Below are 16,254 nucleotides of genomic sequence, written 5' to 3'. Positions count from 1 at the left end.
AAGAATAGTTATGCTTTAATCGCAATTAAATGCATCGTAATTAAAGGCAAATTATTAATCTTCTTCATAAATACACAGTATGCCCAGTGGCGTTGCCAGAAACTCTTTGAGGGAGTTCACACACACAAGCATAAACATAAAGCATTCTGTAGAATCACGGTCACCGATCTGGTAAGTCAAGAGAACCAGCACTGCTCGCCCCTCGCAAAGATTGCTTGGGTCCTTTAGTCACTGGCACATATCCCGGAGAGATGAGGGGAATATGTCCCCTCCAATCTTGGAACAAGGGCACTGTGTTCCCTAATAATTCGATTTGAAATTGTGAAGATTTGTATCCGACTGCCACAAAGAGAAGTGAGATGAAATTGATGTACCTTGACTTGTTTCATTTTTAAAAAAATCGTATTCTTTAATATTTCATTGTCATTAATTATGTTAGTCTATTTTCAACTATTTGTTTAAGTCTTGTATTGTGATCATCATAATTTTGCTCAAAAAAGAGTTTGTTGCGCCATACATAGATGATTTTCTTCCTTACTTTTGGGGAAGTCATTATTTATATTATTACAAAACAAGTGTCCTAAAATTTTAATTTGGATCATTGTGGATGCATAAGTAGAAACATATCAATTATAAATATGCATGTATTCAGATTACAGAATGTGTTCACGGCACTGATTTGTGATACTGATATGTACTACAATTTCATCGACATCGCCTGTTATATATTAATATACAACAGGTTCACCTCAGAAATCAGATTCATCTACCGTAATTTGAGTCTCATCTCTCCTCCCCCAGAATAAGCTTTAGATATGCCTTCCTCCCTCAAATCTACCCTCCTCCCAATGTTGAAGACAACTCTACTCCCCTGATCCTCCTCAGCATTGTTTTTCAACTTCATAAATATTTGAACATCACTTTTTTAAAAAATATATTGGAACGGTCTTCCCCGTCCCCCGAATGTTGAAGACAGATTTACTCAACTGCCTTCAGTATCTGGATATCTGACAACGAAATACATAAGCAGAAACAGGCCCCCAGAGTTGGTTTAAGTACTGCATCTACAAATGATAAACATATACATCTAGGCCCATATTCACGAATGCGGGCCTGAGTTCCAGACCCAAGATGACAAATTTGTAGGGGCGACTTTTTCAAGAACGAGATTGAAGTATGCGCGGTGGCTCAGTGGTAGAGCGTTCACCTCTGATGCTAGGGGTCCCGGGTTCGATCCCACCTCCCGCCAAGTGAACTTTGTGGTGGACAAACACCGTGTGCGTGGGTTTTCTAGGGGTTCTCCCGTTTCCTCCTTCTTTCTTCATTCCACCATTTCATTCATTTCTCATCTTCACCGTCTCCTTTAGCCTAACCGGCATAATCGTGGGACGTAAAACTCAAAGATTTCATTTCATTTTTTTGAAGTATGGTATGGGGAGAAAGAAGCTGCCAAAGAGAACTATACTGGAAACCATGTTTATACAACAGTGGGGTCGAGTTTTCTCGTCACAACGGTAGTGGCAAGAAGAAGCTGAGACAATTGCTTATTGGCTTCTAACGTAATCCACGCATTTGCTTTTGTATGTTCCAGTAGACCACCAATTAGGGGGGCCTCATTTCTAAATTTTTTATAACCCTATATTTCCCCTCGGAATAGCTATGTATTGCTGATTGCAATAGTATTGTATCCCGCAAGTGACTAACTTTGGCATCCCCACTTCGGAATACCACATTCCTTGGACTACGCTACTGATGAAAGTAAATATTAAATTATAAATAAAGTAATGATTACAAGGTGGTTGCATATCTTCAGGAGTACCGCTATTAATTTCGCTTCGCTATTTCTCCATCGTTCATTTTAATTGTGGCTCCACAGCCACACATTGCTTTTGTGTAACATTTATTGTATCTGTCAACTAGTTGAAACAACATACTTAATCATGGGCTATAATTCGTTTCTTTAATAATTCATTGAAATCTTGTAGTAGTGCTAATGTCCTTTCGGGTGTCGGTATTACCCCAAATGACCATACATATTTTCATCAGCGTTTTCAATTATCTCTATCAGTTAATGAAAATACTTGTTCATAAACTGTTTGATAAACATAGACAATCGAATTTTTGAATAACTTACTCATATATTGAAGAAAATGACTGCGCACACAAATTTCACTGTTCATTTTTTCTAAGTTTAGAAAAATTTGTTACTAGTATAGCATGGGAAATTAAAATGCAAAATGAGAAGTTCTGCCTCTTGAGATGGGATTTTATAACGTTTCAGGTTGGCATACTGCTGTGTTTGTTGAGACTCTTTGGGCCCTATGCAGAGTTGCTCTGACGAGTGATTAGAGACATACTATAGAGTTTGACTAATAAGTTTCCTGTAGTAGCCAGGCCTTTAGTATGACGCTAATCATACTTTGCATAAGGCCTATTAAGCCTAATTTGAAATAGTTTTGTAATGTTTTAAGTATTCGTAATCTCATTTGATTGTCAAAAGCAGCATCGCCACTTTTTCGCTTATTGTTTATTCCTATTAATAGCACAAATAATTTTTAGAACGGCAGAATCTAGCACAAATGATTAACAATCGTTAAAACCTAATTTGAAATTAGTTTGGAAATATGATCTGTGGCGATTTTCACTTGCATCTCAAGCGAACATCGCCCTTTATTTTGTTTATTATATATTCCTGTTTATAACACAAATTAAAATGTGAACGACAGAATTCAGCACAATTGTAGCACAATAATTTGGAAACAGTTTTGAAACTTTTGAAATATATTTTACATAATGGCGATTTTTACTGACGTCAAGCCAGCAGCGCCACCTGTTTCGATTAGCATTCTGATTATTGGTAAAAAAAAAAAAAAGTTTTACTATACGGACCCATAGATTGCAAAATGTATTAATACACAAAAATTTGGACAAGTCTTTAATTTGCCCAGTTCATGTCGAGAACAGAGAACCCAACAAACACCTGCGAGGCTTCTGACCCATTCTATCTACAACAACTACTACTTATACTATGGATCCGTATAATAAAACTGCACAAAATAGTTTGAAAATGTTTTTATTGGTGGCGAATTTCACTTGACTATCAAGTCATTCCCATCTCCACCCTTTTTTCTCTTTATTTATTATAGTTGATAGCAGAAACGAAAATTTAAACGCACAACCCAGCACAAATGATTGGGACTATTTTCGATAATAATTGTTAGGCCGCGCCTCCATTGCATCCGAATGCTACTGCGAACGCGAATTTCCCAGCACGTGTAAATAAATAGGAGTGCCTCGACTAGTGTTGACTTACATACATTATAAGTGCTATTCATATTCCTTCGCTATGTTGGGACTGAAGGTTACAGAATAGGGCGCGTGATTTTGTTAGACGGTGAAAAGAAGGGTGCGGTTTGGAACGAATGAATTGGAAAATTACTTGCTTCATGACCTTCGTACCGTACGTAGTGGCTTTGATTGAAGAATTTTCACATTCAATAAATGCTTAAAGCAGTGAATTTGACATAAAAAATTAAGAATTGTGGATACAGCCTTGTCTCCTTTTAAATGACATTGTCTTAGCAGTGTATATAAACAAATAATGGTGTAACTCAAACAAAACTAAGCTATGGAGCTGTTAAGTCTTATAAATGCAATAACAGTGACTAAATTGTGATTTAAGAACGAATCATCCGGAACTTCTTTGCTGTTTCTTTGTAATATTATTCTGTAATGCCCTCATATTTTTTCTGACTTATTAATACTAATAAATAACATTATTAATAGTTATTTTGAAACATAAAAGCGTATTTTAACAAGAAAATATATTTGGTTATTTGTCAGAAGGACCCATGGTTTCGAGTATTGTAGTTTAATACCTTTTGTTCCTTTCAGTATTTACGTTTATCAATCGCCGTACCATAACTGTCTATTTATTTCGTTGATTTCTTGAAAGTCCGTATCAAATACTAATATGAGTTTAAATTCAATGAATTCATGTATACATACGCAGTATTTACGCTCAATAAGTGACTTGCATCGAATCGATTCTTCAGTCACTGGACGCTCATTTTTTGTGACTTGATGGGTGCGATGAGATGAACCCGAGTTTGTGTGTACTACAGGTGTAATACACGAAGTGATGCACATTGATATATTGAAAGTGAAATTGATAAATTTAAGTGAAATTTAGGTAATTATTTAGTGTATTTAAATAGTATAATCTTTGGATTTCGAATACTCTTTAAACACTTCTAATTAATAGTGCAAAAGGAATCAAATTGTATAATTAGTCACGTTTGTATTACCTTGTACGTTAGTTTGATATTATTATACAGTGATGAAGTAACGATACCTGGCCTTCACATGTTAGTATACAGTTTATATAGAGAGAGGTTTACTCTTTAAACTTACAAAGAAAAATGTGTTTTAAATCTTGATATATCAGTTTATTTTGAGCAAGATTCCAAGCTAGGATTATTACAATTTATACTATTGATAAGTAAGTAAGGAGATTGCCAATGTAGTTGCTGGTTTATATATACCTGCAGCCTAAATCGAAACAGTCGAGATAAGGAATATGGAGGCCACTTTATAAAATGATTTTAGAGCTTAAGTTTAGAGTTGCCCCTCCAGTTTCAAACCCACAAAAAAGCAGTAAAAACGTAAAAACGTTCAGTTTTATTATACAGATCAATAGTATAAGAAGTAGTAGCAGTAGAAGTTGGAGTAGGGGTAGTAGTAGTAGTGAGAACGGCTTAGAAGCCCCGCAGGGGTTCGTTGGGTTCTGTTCACGACATAAAATGGGCATGCTGCTGAATCATGAAATCTTCCGCGTCTTGCAAATAGTACCAACTTCCACACATCTTTCCTCGTATTAAACATACCTTTACTACCAAACTTACACATCTAAACGTCACATAAGAACTCCAAATCATAATTTCTCACCTCATTTATCCTGTAAATTTTCCTAATTTTTTTTTTTTTTTTACATAAAACGGAGAGGCAACTCTAAACTTAGCCCGTAATTTCTGTTCACATTCGGTTAGTTTAGGGTAGGTTAGGTTAGGTTAGGTTAGTTTAGTTTAGGTTAGTTTAGTTTAGTTTTTGTTATATTAGTGTAGCGGTCCCGCTTAATTTTCCAAAAAATGATAGAATTTCGCTTATTTCTACTAATAGGTTAGTTTAAGTTACTTCAGGTTAGCTTAGGTTAGTGTATCAGGGTTTGCCCAAGTGGGCCCAGCCCGAAAAAACCCACCGGGTTTTTTCGGGTTGGACCCACCTGAAAAACCCACCTTAAAACCCACCTGGGTTTTTGAGCTTTTTGTTAATATATTATTGATGCAACCAAGGTGATCACATTGAAAGTGATTTTTATCAGATTTTGGACTTTCCTTGGTCGAATTGAATGCTTTCCGTTAAGGCATACAACATTCAACATAAGACCTTTATAAAGTTCTGAATGCACTGAATGAATAAAAAAAAAAAAAAAAAAAAAAAAAAAAAAAAAAAAAAAAACTTACCTTAGCTTGAGATAATTAAGTAACAAATTAATTTATGGATTACGCTTATAGCCTATTTGAAGGAAGAAAAAATGCAATTTTATATTTTAGAAAAAACTTTCCGTGAATCGTGTGCTCGCCAATTCGGCGACGCCAAGGGACGTTGTCCCTCATACGTTTAACGCGTTTAAAGCCATAGATGCCGGTACTACCAGTAAACATGTAGTGCATTAGTAACACTATTAGTATTATTTGTTACCTTTGATGGTAACACAAGTATTCTTCAGTAAAATTTAGTTTTCCAACAACAACAGTTTAGTGCAGTTATTTGTATGTACTCTTCAAATAAGCATTCTGTAGAATCAACACCAACAAAAGCGTAAAAATTCATCAAATTTAAGAAACTCGATGCTCAGAGTTCCGAAAACTACGTACCCCTTTCCTATGTATAGGGGGAAAAGAAGGCCCGAAAGAAGTTCTCGGAAATTCCCCCAATTGAACGCACAAAGCACCGGAACTAAATACCTCAACAATAAAACTATTTTATGCTGGAAGATATTTAATTTAATTTAAGACATTCTGAAACATCCTAACTATATATAAAACTACATGAGCTCACATAAATTATTGAGCACTTCCTGTAGGGCTACAATGATTAAATTTGGCATGATGGTAACTTTCCGGGACTAACCGACAAAAAAATTGCCAAAAGTGAACATTTTTAATTTTTAGGGGGTCTAAAGAGGGGATGAAAAATTTTCCCATGTTATTTAAATGGGCCTTTTTTTGGACCTATAATCTCATATTTTAGGTACTTGGAATTGGAATAAAAACATGAAATTCGGTATGCTTGTACGTTTTTGTAATCGTTACCTAAGTGAAACATCAGATATAAAAATTTCCAACCGTAGAGTGGTTTTATGAGGAACTGAAAAGTCTTTCCCATGTTATTTATATGGGACGTCTTCTACACCCCAAAATGTTTAGGCCCTTCCGGCATGATTAGAATGATGAAATTTGGCATGATTATAGCATTCCAGGACTAACCGATAGGAAAATAGCCAAAAGTGAATATTTTAAATATTTTTAGGGGTCTAAAGGGTGATAAAGAAATTCCCTTGTTATTTAAATGGAAGTTTTCTTGAGATATGAAATCTTATCTTTTAAATAGTTGAAATAGGAAAAGAAATGATAGAATTGTGGGTTCGTGATAGGAAAATGTGATAGGCCGACCAAAGACAATGCGTGGGGGGCGAAGCCCCCAGATGGGCAGATTCAGGAAATATGAAGAGCAAGTTCTCGAAATTCACTGTTGATGCAAAGGGCGATAGATAAAAAATGCGAGGCCGTAGAGCGAGCAAACTCGGGGGCCTGGTGGCAGAGCCCCCAGCTAGCCAAAAGCTAGTTTATTTTATAAAATATGAATTATACCTTTCTTGATGGTCTTAAATTAATTTTCTGGAAAGATCCCTCTTGTAACAAGTGCTCAGGACATTCCTGTAATTGAACGCACAAGGTATCGAAGTAAACTTCAACAATAAAAAAATATTTATTTTACGCTGTTAAATAAATATATTTGGTGTTCATATTTGGCAAACGTCGATGAGACTTCTGAGATGATTCAATCTGCATTTGTTCGTTCGTCTGCTTGTACCACACATAGTACAAGGAATCGCTTCCGGTCTTTTACGTGTAAATTTTTAGAGTACAAGCACGAGACACACTGAATTTCCTGTGTAGATTTTGGCGGTATACCAACGTAAAATTTCAAAATGGTGACAATTTATTTTTTTCAAAATAGCGGGTACGCACGCTACAAAGTGCAATTTTCGGTCTTTTAAGTCGAAATTTTTAGAGTAGAAGCACGAGATACTCTAAATTAACTGTATATATTTTGGCGATAATCCGACGTAAAATTTCAAAATGGCGGCCATTTTTTCAAAACAGCAGTGAATAGAAAATTGTTGCAAGTTGTGACAATGATAATCTTGAAATATAAATCACATTTTAACACTTTTACCCCAAAGACGTTAAAATATTTTGATAAAACCCAATTATACCCGAAAAAACCCATATGGGCCCGAGTGGGTTGGGCTTTTTCAGAAAAACCCGGGTTGTTTCAAACCCTGTAGTGTATGATAGGTTAGGTTAGATCGGTTACGTTATGTTACGTCTATTTACATGCATCATTCATTTCTCCTGTAAATTTTGTGCTTTTTACGTGCTCCTGGACCCCCTGTACTAAACATACTCCGAAATTACCAATATTGTAACATTTTTTAGAGAAAAGAACTGGACCCCTTCTGCTAAACATAGGCCTCATTTTACTTTAAAAATGTCCTAATATGATCTAGAGTGTTATTTCCTTGTCGCATGTCCAAAAAAACTGCACTGGTGCAGAATAGTACGTCATAGAAACGGTAATTTTACGGTGAAAATGAGTGAGTGCATATGAAAGAGGATTCTTTAGGATAATAATTTCCACTCTTGGGACATTTCTGCACAATGGAGGAAAACAGTATTTTATATTTACAGATGTGTCAATCATTACAAGGGTTAAAATGAAAGAGTGAATATCATAGATGACTGTGTGAAATACTAGTTTCCATCGGCAAAGTATTTCTGCACGAGGGTTAACTCCTGTATCGGCGGACCAATTTTAGGAAATTTACCGGATGAGTTGCACTTTGTAACGAAAGGAACCCTAAAGTCACTTAAGAACGTAGGAATTGAAAAATTTTGAATTTTAATAGCTTTTATGAAAATGATGAGTGAAAGCTAGGTGAAATGAAATCTTAAGTTTTACGTCCCACGATTATGCCGGTTAGGCTAAAGGAGACGGTGATGATGAGAGATGAGTGAAATGGTGGAATGAAGAAAGTGGAAGGAAACGGGAGAACCCCGAGAAAACCCACGAGCACGGTGTTTGTCCACCACAAAGTTCACTTGCCGCGGGCTGGGATCGAACCCGGGACCCCAAGCACCAGAGGTGAACGCTCTACCACTGAGCCACTGCGCCCCCCTGAAAGCTAGGTGAGGTGATTGGTGGGTTAAGAAGGTGGTGGTTGTTGTTTGTTTTTGATGTAAGCGGCACTGGATGTGGATGTAGAAGGGACTCTTTGACGAAGAGGTACCTTATAATGTAGTGGCGGGCCCCATAGCAGAGCATGCCGCGATCTGCGATGTGATCGCAGATAATTTGCCTCGCCTATGCAGAAAAATTGCCAGAACATTAAAAAAAAAAAAATATATAGCGGACAGAAAAGTATAGAAACATGCCTCCTATGTGTAGATGTCTTAAATAGACGGACTACTCGCATAAATATACTTTGAACTGTTTTTTACGTCGCGTAAAGCGTATTTTTGAGAATCACAAGTGTTTCTCCTGCGGAAAATTGTGGCAGAATTCCTGCAGAAAACTTTTCACTTACAAAAGCTCATCGCAGAAACACAAAGAAAGTTCGGCCATCTGGGTGGCGGGAAAGGCAGTCAAGGTTGTGACATACCGTGTTTAGAGTGACTTCCACTCAGCCTAACCTAACCTGTCGTAATTTAATACATTTTCGTACTTTTTTTCGATATTTATGTGGTCCCGTGTTACAGCAGAAATGTCCTGCACGATGTAGTTTCCTGTATTTTATGCGTAGGCCTACATGCATTTAATTTCTTGATGTAAAACCATTACAAGTATTCTAACCTGTGTGATTTTCTGCTTTCCACTATTTTCGTTTATGCAAATACCTTTCGTCGCTGACACGCCCCACGTGCCCCTCTGTTGCGCTCCTACCTAGACTCTCAGATAATATTCTAGGGCAAGATTAGAAAACAGATCCCCCGTCACATTTAGCTGTAATAAAGACAGAAAACAACATGCCCTGCTAAGCTTTAACCCGCCTTCACTCGCTAACGTTCTCTCGGTAATACTGTGTGAATTATAAGTTAAACTTTGATACAGAAAGAAACCAACCTAGTTACTAGGAACCTTCCCGCGTTCTGGCTTTTAGTGGCACCTAGCAAAGGTTAACTTATTCTTTTACACATTCGTTTTTATGGCGTACGTCAGGACACATATTTATACTCGATAGGCGAAGCGCATCAGTTTGCTCCTTTATTACTATTCTGTACGCAGTTATTTGGGCATGTGTCAGGGTAATAGCACTAAACATTTTAGGGAATGATTAGAAGCAAGAGAAGTGAAAGACAAATGTCCTTCTAATTTGACGGACTATTCAGAACCTGTACCCAAATTACTACGATAAAGTGCCGGTAGGGCCGCAGTGGCTCAGTGGTAGAGCGTTCACCTCTGGTGCATGGGGTCCCGGGTTCAAACCCTGCTCCCACCAAGTGAACTTTGTGGTGGACAAACACCGTGTGCGTGGGTTTCCTCGGGGTTATCCCGTTTCCTCCCACTTTCTTCATTCCACCATTTCTCATCTTCACCGTCTCCTTTAGCCCAGCCGGCATAATCGTGGGACGTAAAGCCCAAAAATTTCAATTTCATTTCAAAGTGCCGGTAAACTGATAAGCTGACCCGCGCCAGCTTTTCAGCTGACAAAGTAAAAGTGTGCAGAAAATACAAGTCAACTTGTGCTAGGTTGCCACTAAAAAGCAGGAACGCTACGAGTTGAGCGCAGTACAACCCGGAAAGGGCGATACGTTATTATACGATGTTCGGTAATCACTATCAGTTCACAGATATTGCCATTTCTTTAGGTTAAGATAAGTACTTTAACAAGGTAAATATCTTATAAAGATATTTTTGTTATAATGAAAAACGTGTAAATGTATATTTCTGTTGGTATTACTGCTGTATCGCCGGACCAATTTGAAAATTGAAAAAAGTACCAAAATGTACTTCATTCGCTTATATTTGGTTGGATTACATTACGTTAGATTACGTTATAGGTGTATAGTTTTACTGTAGTACAGTAGTAGTAATAGTAGGAGGAGGAGGAGGAACGGGTTAGAAGCCCGCGGGGGTTAGTTGGATTATGTTCTCGACATGAAATGGGCAAAATAAAGACTTGCCCAAATGTTTCTTGCCCCATTTTACAATCTATGGATCCGTATAGTAAAACAAGTGTACCTCTCCGCGAAATATCCCATCTGCCTCCACATGTAGTGCCGCTTATAACATCAAAAGCAACCAAAAAATACAACAATTTTCTTAACTTTTACTACTGTATTCCCCTTACCTGACTCTCAGTCATTCTTCTTCACAAACCTAAATAAATTCTCCAATTGACCCGACAGATTTCCTAAAATTGATCCGGCGATACAGCAGTTAACCCTTTCTATGGGTTAAGTGCCGGAGAGTAGGTCCAGGAATACGAAAAATACGTAAAATTTTCATGAAAGAAATGCGGAATCGGTTATTTTAACACTGTTAAAAGCTACGTCTTCCATTTTTTGTTTTATAGCGACGTATGTTGGCGAGGAACACAAGTTATTCCTTTTTGTGAAGAGACACACCTTACTGAAATTAAGCACGAAGTGTGGTAAATGTAGGAAGGCATTGAAAATAAGGAAGTGGACAAGAGTTAAATATTCAAATGTGATCATCGTAATATTGGTGTGAGAAAAAGAGAAAACATGGAAGATTATGCGGTGGTAATAGACTTAACAAGAAACTTGCCATTTTCCAAATTAAGAGCGCGAATCTTTTTAAGAAAGAATAATGCAATAATTTACATTGGAAAAAAAAAAAAATAGAATTCGTCTACTACCAGAGGTTATATGAGGCTGAAAACTGTACGTCTGGGAAGAAGATTCCACTGTCATTAATTCAGGTGCACATAGAACCCAAGATATATATATATATATATATATATATATATATATATATATATATATATATATATATATATATATATATATATATATATATTAAGTTAGTGTTAAGCTAGCAGTTCAGTTGCCATTGTTACATTGTTAGGGTTCCCAAAGCCCTTACAGGATTTTCATTATCTTTTTGTAAAAAAAAAAGTAAATAAATAAAAAAAAAAAATTAAAGTATTTGGTTTGTCGTTCTACAAGTATCCCCTTTACTTTAAAGGAGGCAGATGACTAACGAAATTGAATGATTATGAAATTATTTATTTTTATTTTATTTATTTATTTATTTATTTTGCTGTCCCATCTGGAATCAAACCCGAGACCACGTGCTGGCCATTAGACCCCTTCCCCACAAAAAAAGAATGTTCAAAACTCCTAACTCGGTTTTTTCTCCAGAACGTAAGTTTCTTTCGGGAAGGTTCTAGAACACAGGTCCCCCCCATATAGGTTAGTAGCTAGATTGTTTCTTTTCTGTACCCAAGTTTAATATGTAATTCACATAGTATTGCCAAGCGAGCATTAGCGAGTGAAGTCGGGTTAGAGCCGCACAGGGCATGTTGTTTTGCCTTCATTACAGCTAAATAGAAAGGGGGACCTGTGTTCTAGAACCTTGCCATTTCTTTACTTTATTAATCATCGATATGCAGCTAATAGTATTATACTTCCTGTTTGTGACTTTTAAGGACTTTTGACGTAGTATTTATGGATAATTAATTCTGATAATCCAGCAAAAAGCAGTGCATAACTACCACTATACTTTCGCCGTTGCAGTTGAAATTATCAGGTATCCACCACAACATGGTTATATAATCGTACAAGTCAGGTTCTGACCAGTCGAAATAATTGTTAAAACATTTTAATTTTTTCACTAATTAAGGAGTTCGGTTTATCGAAACTCCTTTATATATCCGGGAGACAAAAAGTCTCGAGAACTAGTTGACCAATCATTATCAAATTTGGTCAGAACGTAGAGAGCCAAAGTTGGTAATCGAGTTCGTTTTTGGAGCCGATACTCAAACCAGAAGTAGTAGACGACGTAGAGCATAAACGGTAATAGATAGATAGAGAGATATATACACCCTCCATTCCAAAAGAAACCGAACGTTTTAAAAAAACATGTACATTTTGGAACAAATCATTTTTATTAATCAATGTATTCCCCTTCTGCATCGATACACATATTTGCACGCTCCAACAAGTTGTCAAACGACTTCTCCATGTCCTTTATTGGAATGGTCTTTAGGACGGCGGTCGTCGCCTTCTCAATGGCATCAATCGATGCGTGCCACTTTCCTTTCATCGCCAAATGCAGTTTCGGGAACATATAGAAATCGCACGGAGCGAGATCTGGTGAATAGGGCGGATGATGCAACCGAATAATGTGATTTTTGACCAAAAATTCAGTTACAAGTCGCGAACGATGCGATGGTGCATTATCGTCCAAAAGAGTCCAACTGCCGATTTCGCGATACTCGAGCCGAATACGACGAATTCTTGCCAGCAAACGCTTCATGACGCCCAAGTAAAACTCTCCAGTGACTGTCTGGCCGGGCTGAACAAATTCTTTGTGGATAATTCCTTTTGAATCGTAAAAACAAATCAGCATCACCTTAACTTTTGACTTCACCAAGCGACTTTTTTTGGGTGTCCCTTCATCCGGCGCTCTCCATTCAGCACTTTGCCGCTTTGTTTCGGGCTCATATTCAAAACACCACGTCTCGTCACCAGTTACAATCGATTTCAAGAAGTTTCGATCCTGCCGAGCACTTTTAACGATGTCTTTGCAATGCGCAATTCGATCAACTTTTTGGTCTTCGGTGAGTTTGTGTGGTACAAACCGCGAATTAACCTTCTTAAGGCCCAAAACTTCGGTCAAAATGCGGTATGCGGTTGTTTGAGGAATGCCTAATTCCATTTAAATAACTTTCACCGACGATGTTTTGTTATGTTTGATGAATTCACGCACTTTTTCGATGTTTTCTTCCGATAATCCGGTTCTGGGACGGCCTGATCTTTCGTCATCATCCAGCGTCTCTCTACCCGATTTGAATCGCCTGAACCACTCGTAAACTTGCGTACGGGATAGACACTCATCACCATATGCATTTTGTAGCATTTGGTGCGTTTCACTAAAAGTTTTACCCAGTTTAACACAAAACTCAATTGCAGCTCGTTGTTTGAAACTCATTTTCCGACCGATGTACACAACACACTGACAGTTGAAACGCAATAACTTTGCTGCCGTGCATCCAAATGTCATGACATTTATACCAGTTGTCAATGAGGGACTACGCCATCTACCGGTAAAATATTACAACAGATGGCACTAGTGGTACTATTTGTTTTCAAAAGTTCGGTTTCTTTTGGAATGGAGGGTGTATACTGTTCCCTGGAATTTTAATCTACCCCATTCTGGTAGTCCCATTGCTTTTCCACACAATTCCACTTCGAAAAAATAAAAGCGCAATGTTATTGTGTTTCGAAACTTAACCAATTTCCAATAATCAAGTACAGCATATATTAAGTATTTCTAATTGTTTTTAAATAGTATTAATACTACTGAGTAGTTCGAATACCAGATGTTGTACAAAATTACTAATTTTTCTTATCTTCAGAACTCTTCTGAACTGAAAAGCAGTGTATGTACTGTATTTGCGCATTATCTTCTGTTTTATCACCTCTTATAAATACCTCCAATATCTGTATAGTAATTTATTAAGCTACAATCAAGCAGGCTCTGTTATTCTTTACTTGTTCCTAGAATGTGCGATATTATTTTCAAATGACCTAAATTAAAATATTTTCTAGGTTCTTTAGTTTGTGTATTAATGTTAAGTTATTACTAAAGACAGGCAAAGTATGGAGACAAAATATGAAAATCAAAAGTCCAAATTATGAAAAATATGACATGCTAATGATTAACTTGATAAAAGATAAATTTTCTATGTATAACGTCACATTACATTTAAATAGGGTGACCAGATTTTTTTAAATCCAAAAAAGTATATCGAAAAAAAATTGACAGTAAGTATGAAGATAAGATGAATTACAGTATTTTATCCAATGCGCATGAAAATGAGTTAAATACTTAAAACAGTTTCACTCACCATCATTCATACTTCTGCGACGATCTTGCTTTCTTGAGTAAGTTAATGTCATCCTTTATTGCTAATCTGAACTCTTCACAGGTCATGCTTACGTTGAACTACACTTTCATCACTTGTTCCAGTGTCGACACTGTGAGTTGACTTTTTTCCTCGCTCCAGTAAGTGTTAGTAGCACTGAAGAGCCTCTCACAATCAACATTAGTGCCCGGTAAAGTAAACAAGAGTTCCACGAGTGGCACAATCACTTTTAAATTTGACCCAGCCCGCACTAAATCTTTGTACATTATTTTCCATTTGCCCATCATTGTCTCTCTTTTCTCTCCCCATTGTTCAAGGTGTTCTTTAACACATCTGGATATTGCACAGTAAGTGTCAAAAATATCATCATCACTGAATTCCAACGAACTGTCTACATGTTTTACCTGTTCATAGAAATATGCAAACGACTCCTGAAATTCTTCATAGGTAAACTGATGTGTCAAGTAGTAAATGTTTCATCTTGTTTACTTCTCCGAAAAAACGTTGTGACCACATCTCTAAGTATGTTATCACTTCAAAGTAAAACCTTCTTGACACTGAGTAGGCATATTCCTCTTTTATATTCCCTTCTTTTACAAGTTTCGTAAGTAAATTTCTAGTAGAAAACGGAAAAAATTCAATTTTCTTCAATTCTGTCTTTGTATTTCCTCGAAGTTCAAATTATTCAACAGAAACTTCAGTCGCTGTTATATCCTCTCTCTCAATTTTTGTAATTGTTTCAGTGAACGAGATTAGCCGAGCATACAGGAAATACAGTCACAACTCACTTGTTTCGTCTCGAAAAAAATTGACTATAGCTATTGGAGCATTTTTAGCACTCAAAAAGTATCCCTTAAGTGGTTCATACTGACGTATATTTTTTTTCTACACACGGAAGTAGAGACAAGAATATCGTCTTTGAATGATACAAAAGACCCTCATAATGACAGCCAATAAACTCACAAAAGTTTTTCAAACTTTCTGTTCTTACAGTAAAAATACTGAAATGGTTGTATATTTTAAAAAACAAATTCTCAACATCGATCGGTATTACTCTCGAACACGCCACAGAAATTCTATTGTGAAGGATATGAGCCCCACATCCGATAGGCAAAACATTTTTCTTCAACCTGCACTCTAATTCGCTATGCACTTTTCCTGTTGTTTTATTTTTTATGCTTCCAAAATTTACTGGTGCATTATCAGCTACAAAACCGATGACCTTATTTTCCAAACAACCTGACGTAATGTACCCATTAATACGTTCGACACAGTTTCCGAGGTTTCATTTGATATGCTATGAATGTTTAGAAGATATGTTTTTACATTAATATCAGTATCTACTTCACAGTACCGCACTAAAACAGGCATGAGTTTGGTTGCTTTACGATTGGAAGCATCACAAGCAACAACAACGAAAGGAGCCTTTTTAACACTATTACTTAAAATATTTTCTGACCACACTCCCACCACATTTGTTAACAAAGCCTGCGTTTTCGTTCTCGCACATGCCAATTTTTATTCACTTTTGATTTCAAAAGTTTGCTAGTGCAGTCCATGCTTCTAAAAGAGTGGTTATATTTAATATTATAGTATGACCACACAAGTTCTAGTCGAATTAAATCTAGCTCTTCTGAAGATTGTGTGGTGAAAAAACTATCCAACTTACCTGCTTCGGAAGTAATGAGCATTCAGTGTGCGACTTAGATTTTATATGTTGTTCTGTATCATATTTCCCTTTATTATTATTATTATTATTATTATTATTATTATTATTTTATAGAGAACTCCTT

General features: G+C 36.6%; 1 protein-coding gene across 7 annotated transcripts in view; it reads left to right on the top strand.

Moving 5' to 3' along the window:
- Nucleotides 1-3,234: 3,234 nt before the first annotated feature.
- The window catches only part of LOC145664372 (uncharacterized), a 57,549-nt gene continuing 44,529 nt past the window's right edge, over nt 3,235-16,254 (top strand). Inside the window, exons 1-2 of one of the 7 annotated variants that reach the window (XM_081731020.1) lie at nt 3,736-4,192; nt 10,922-11,290. Coding sequence is in view for 2 of the 7 variants with exons in the window: in XM_081731017.1 (XP_081587143.1) it covers nt 4,501 (1 nt within the window). In the remaining 5 variants the exon portion in view is untranslated. The other 6 variants (XM_081731023.1, XM_081731022.1, XM_081731018.1 and 3 more) reach the window with 6 other exon arrangements.

The sequence above is a fragment of the Thermobia domestica genome, chromosome 11 (genome assembly GCF_964235325.1).
Source record: "Thermobia domestica chromosome 11, izTheDome1.hap1.1, whole genome shotgun sequence".
NCBI lineage: Eukaryota > Metazoa > Arthropoda > Insecta > Zygentoma > Lepismatidae > Thermobia > Thermobia domestica.
This window is presented reverse-complemented; position numbering and strand designations above follow the sequence as displayed.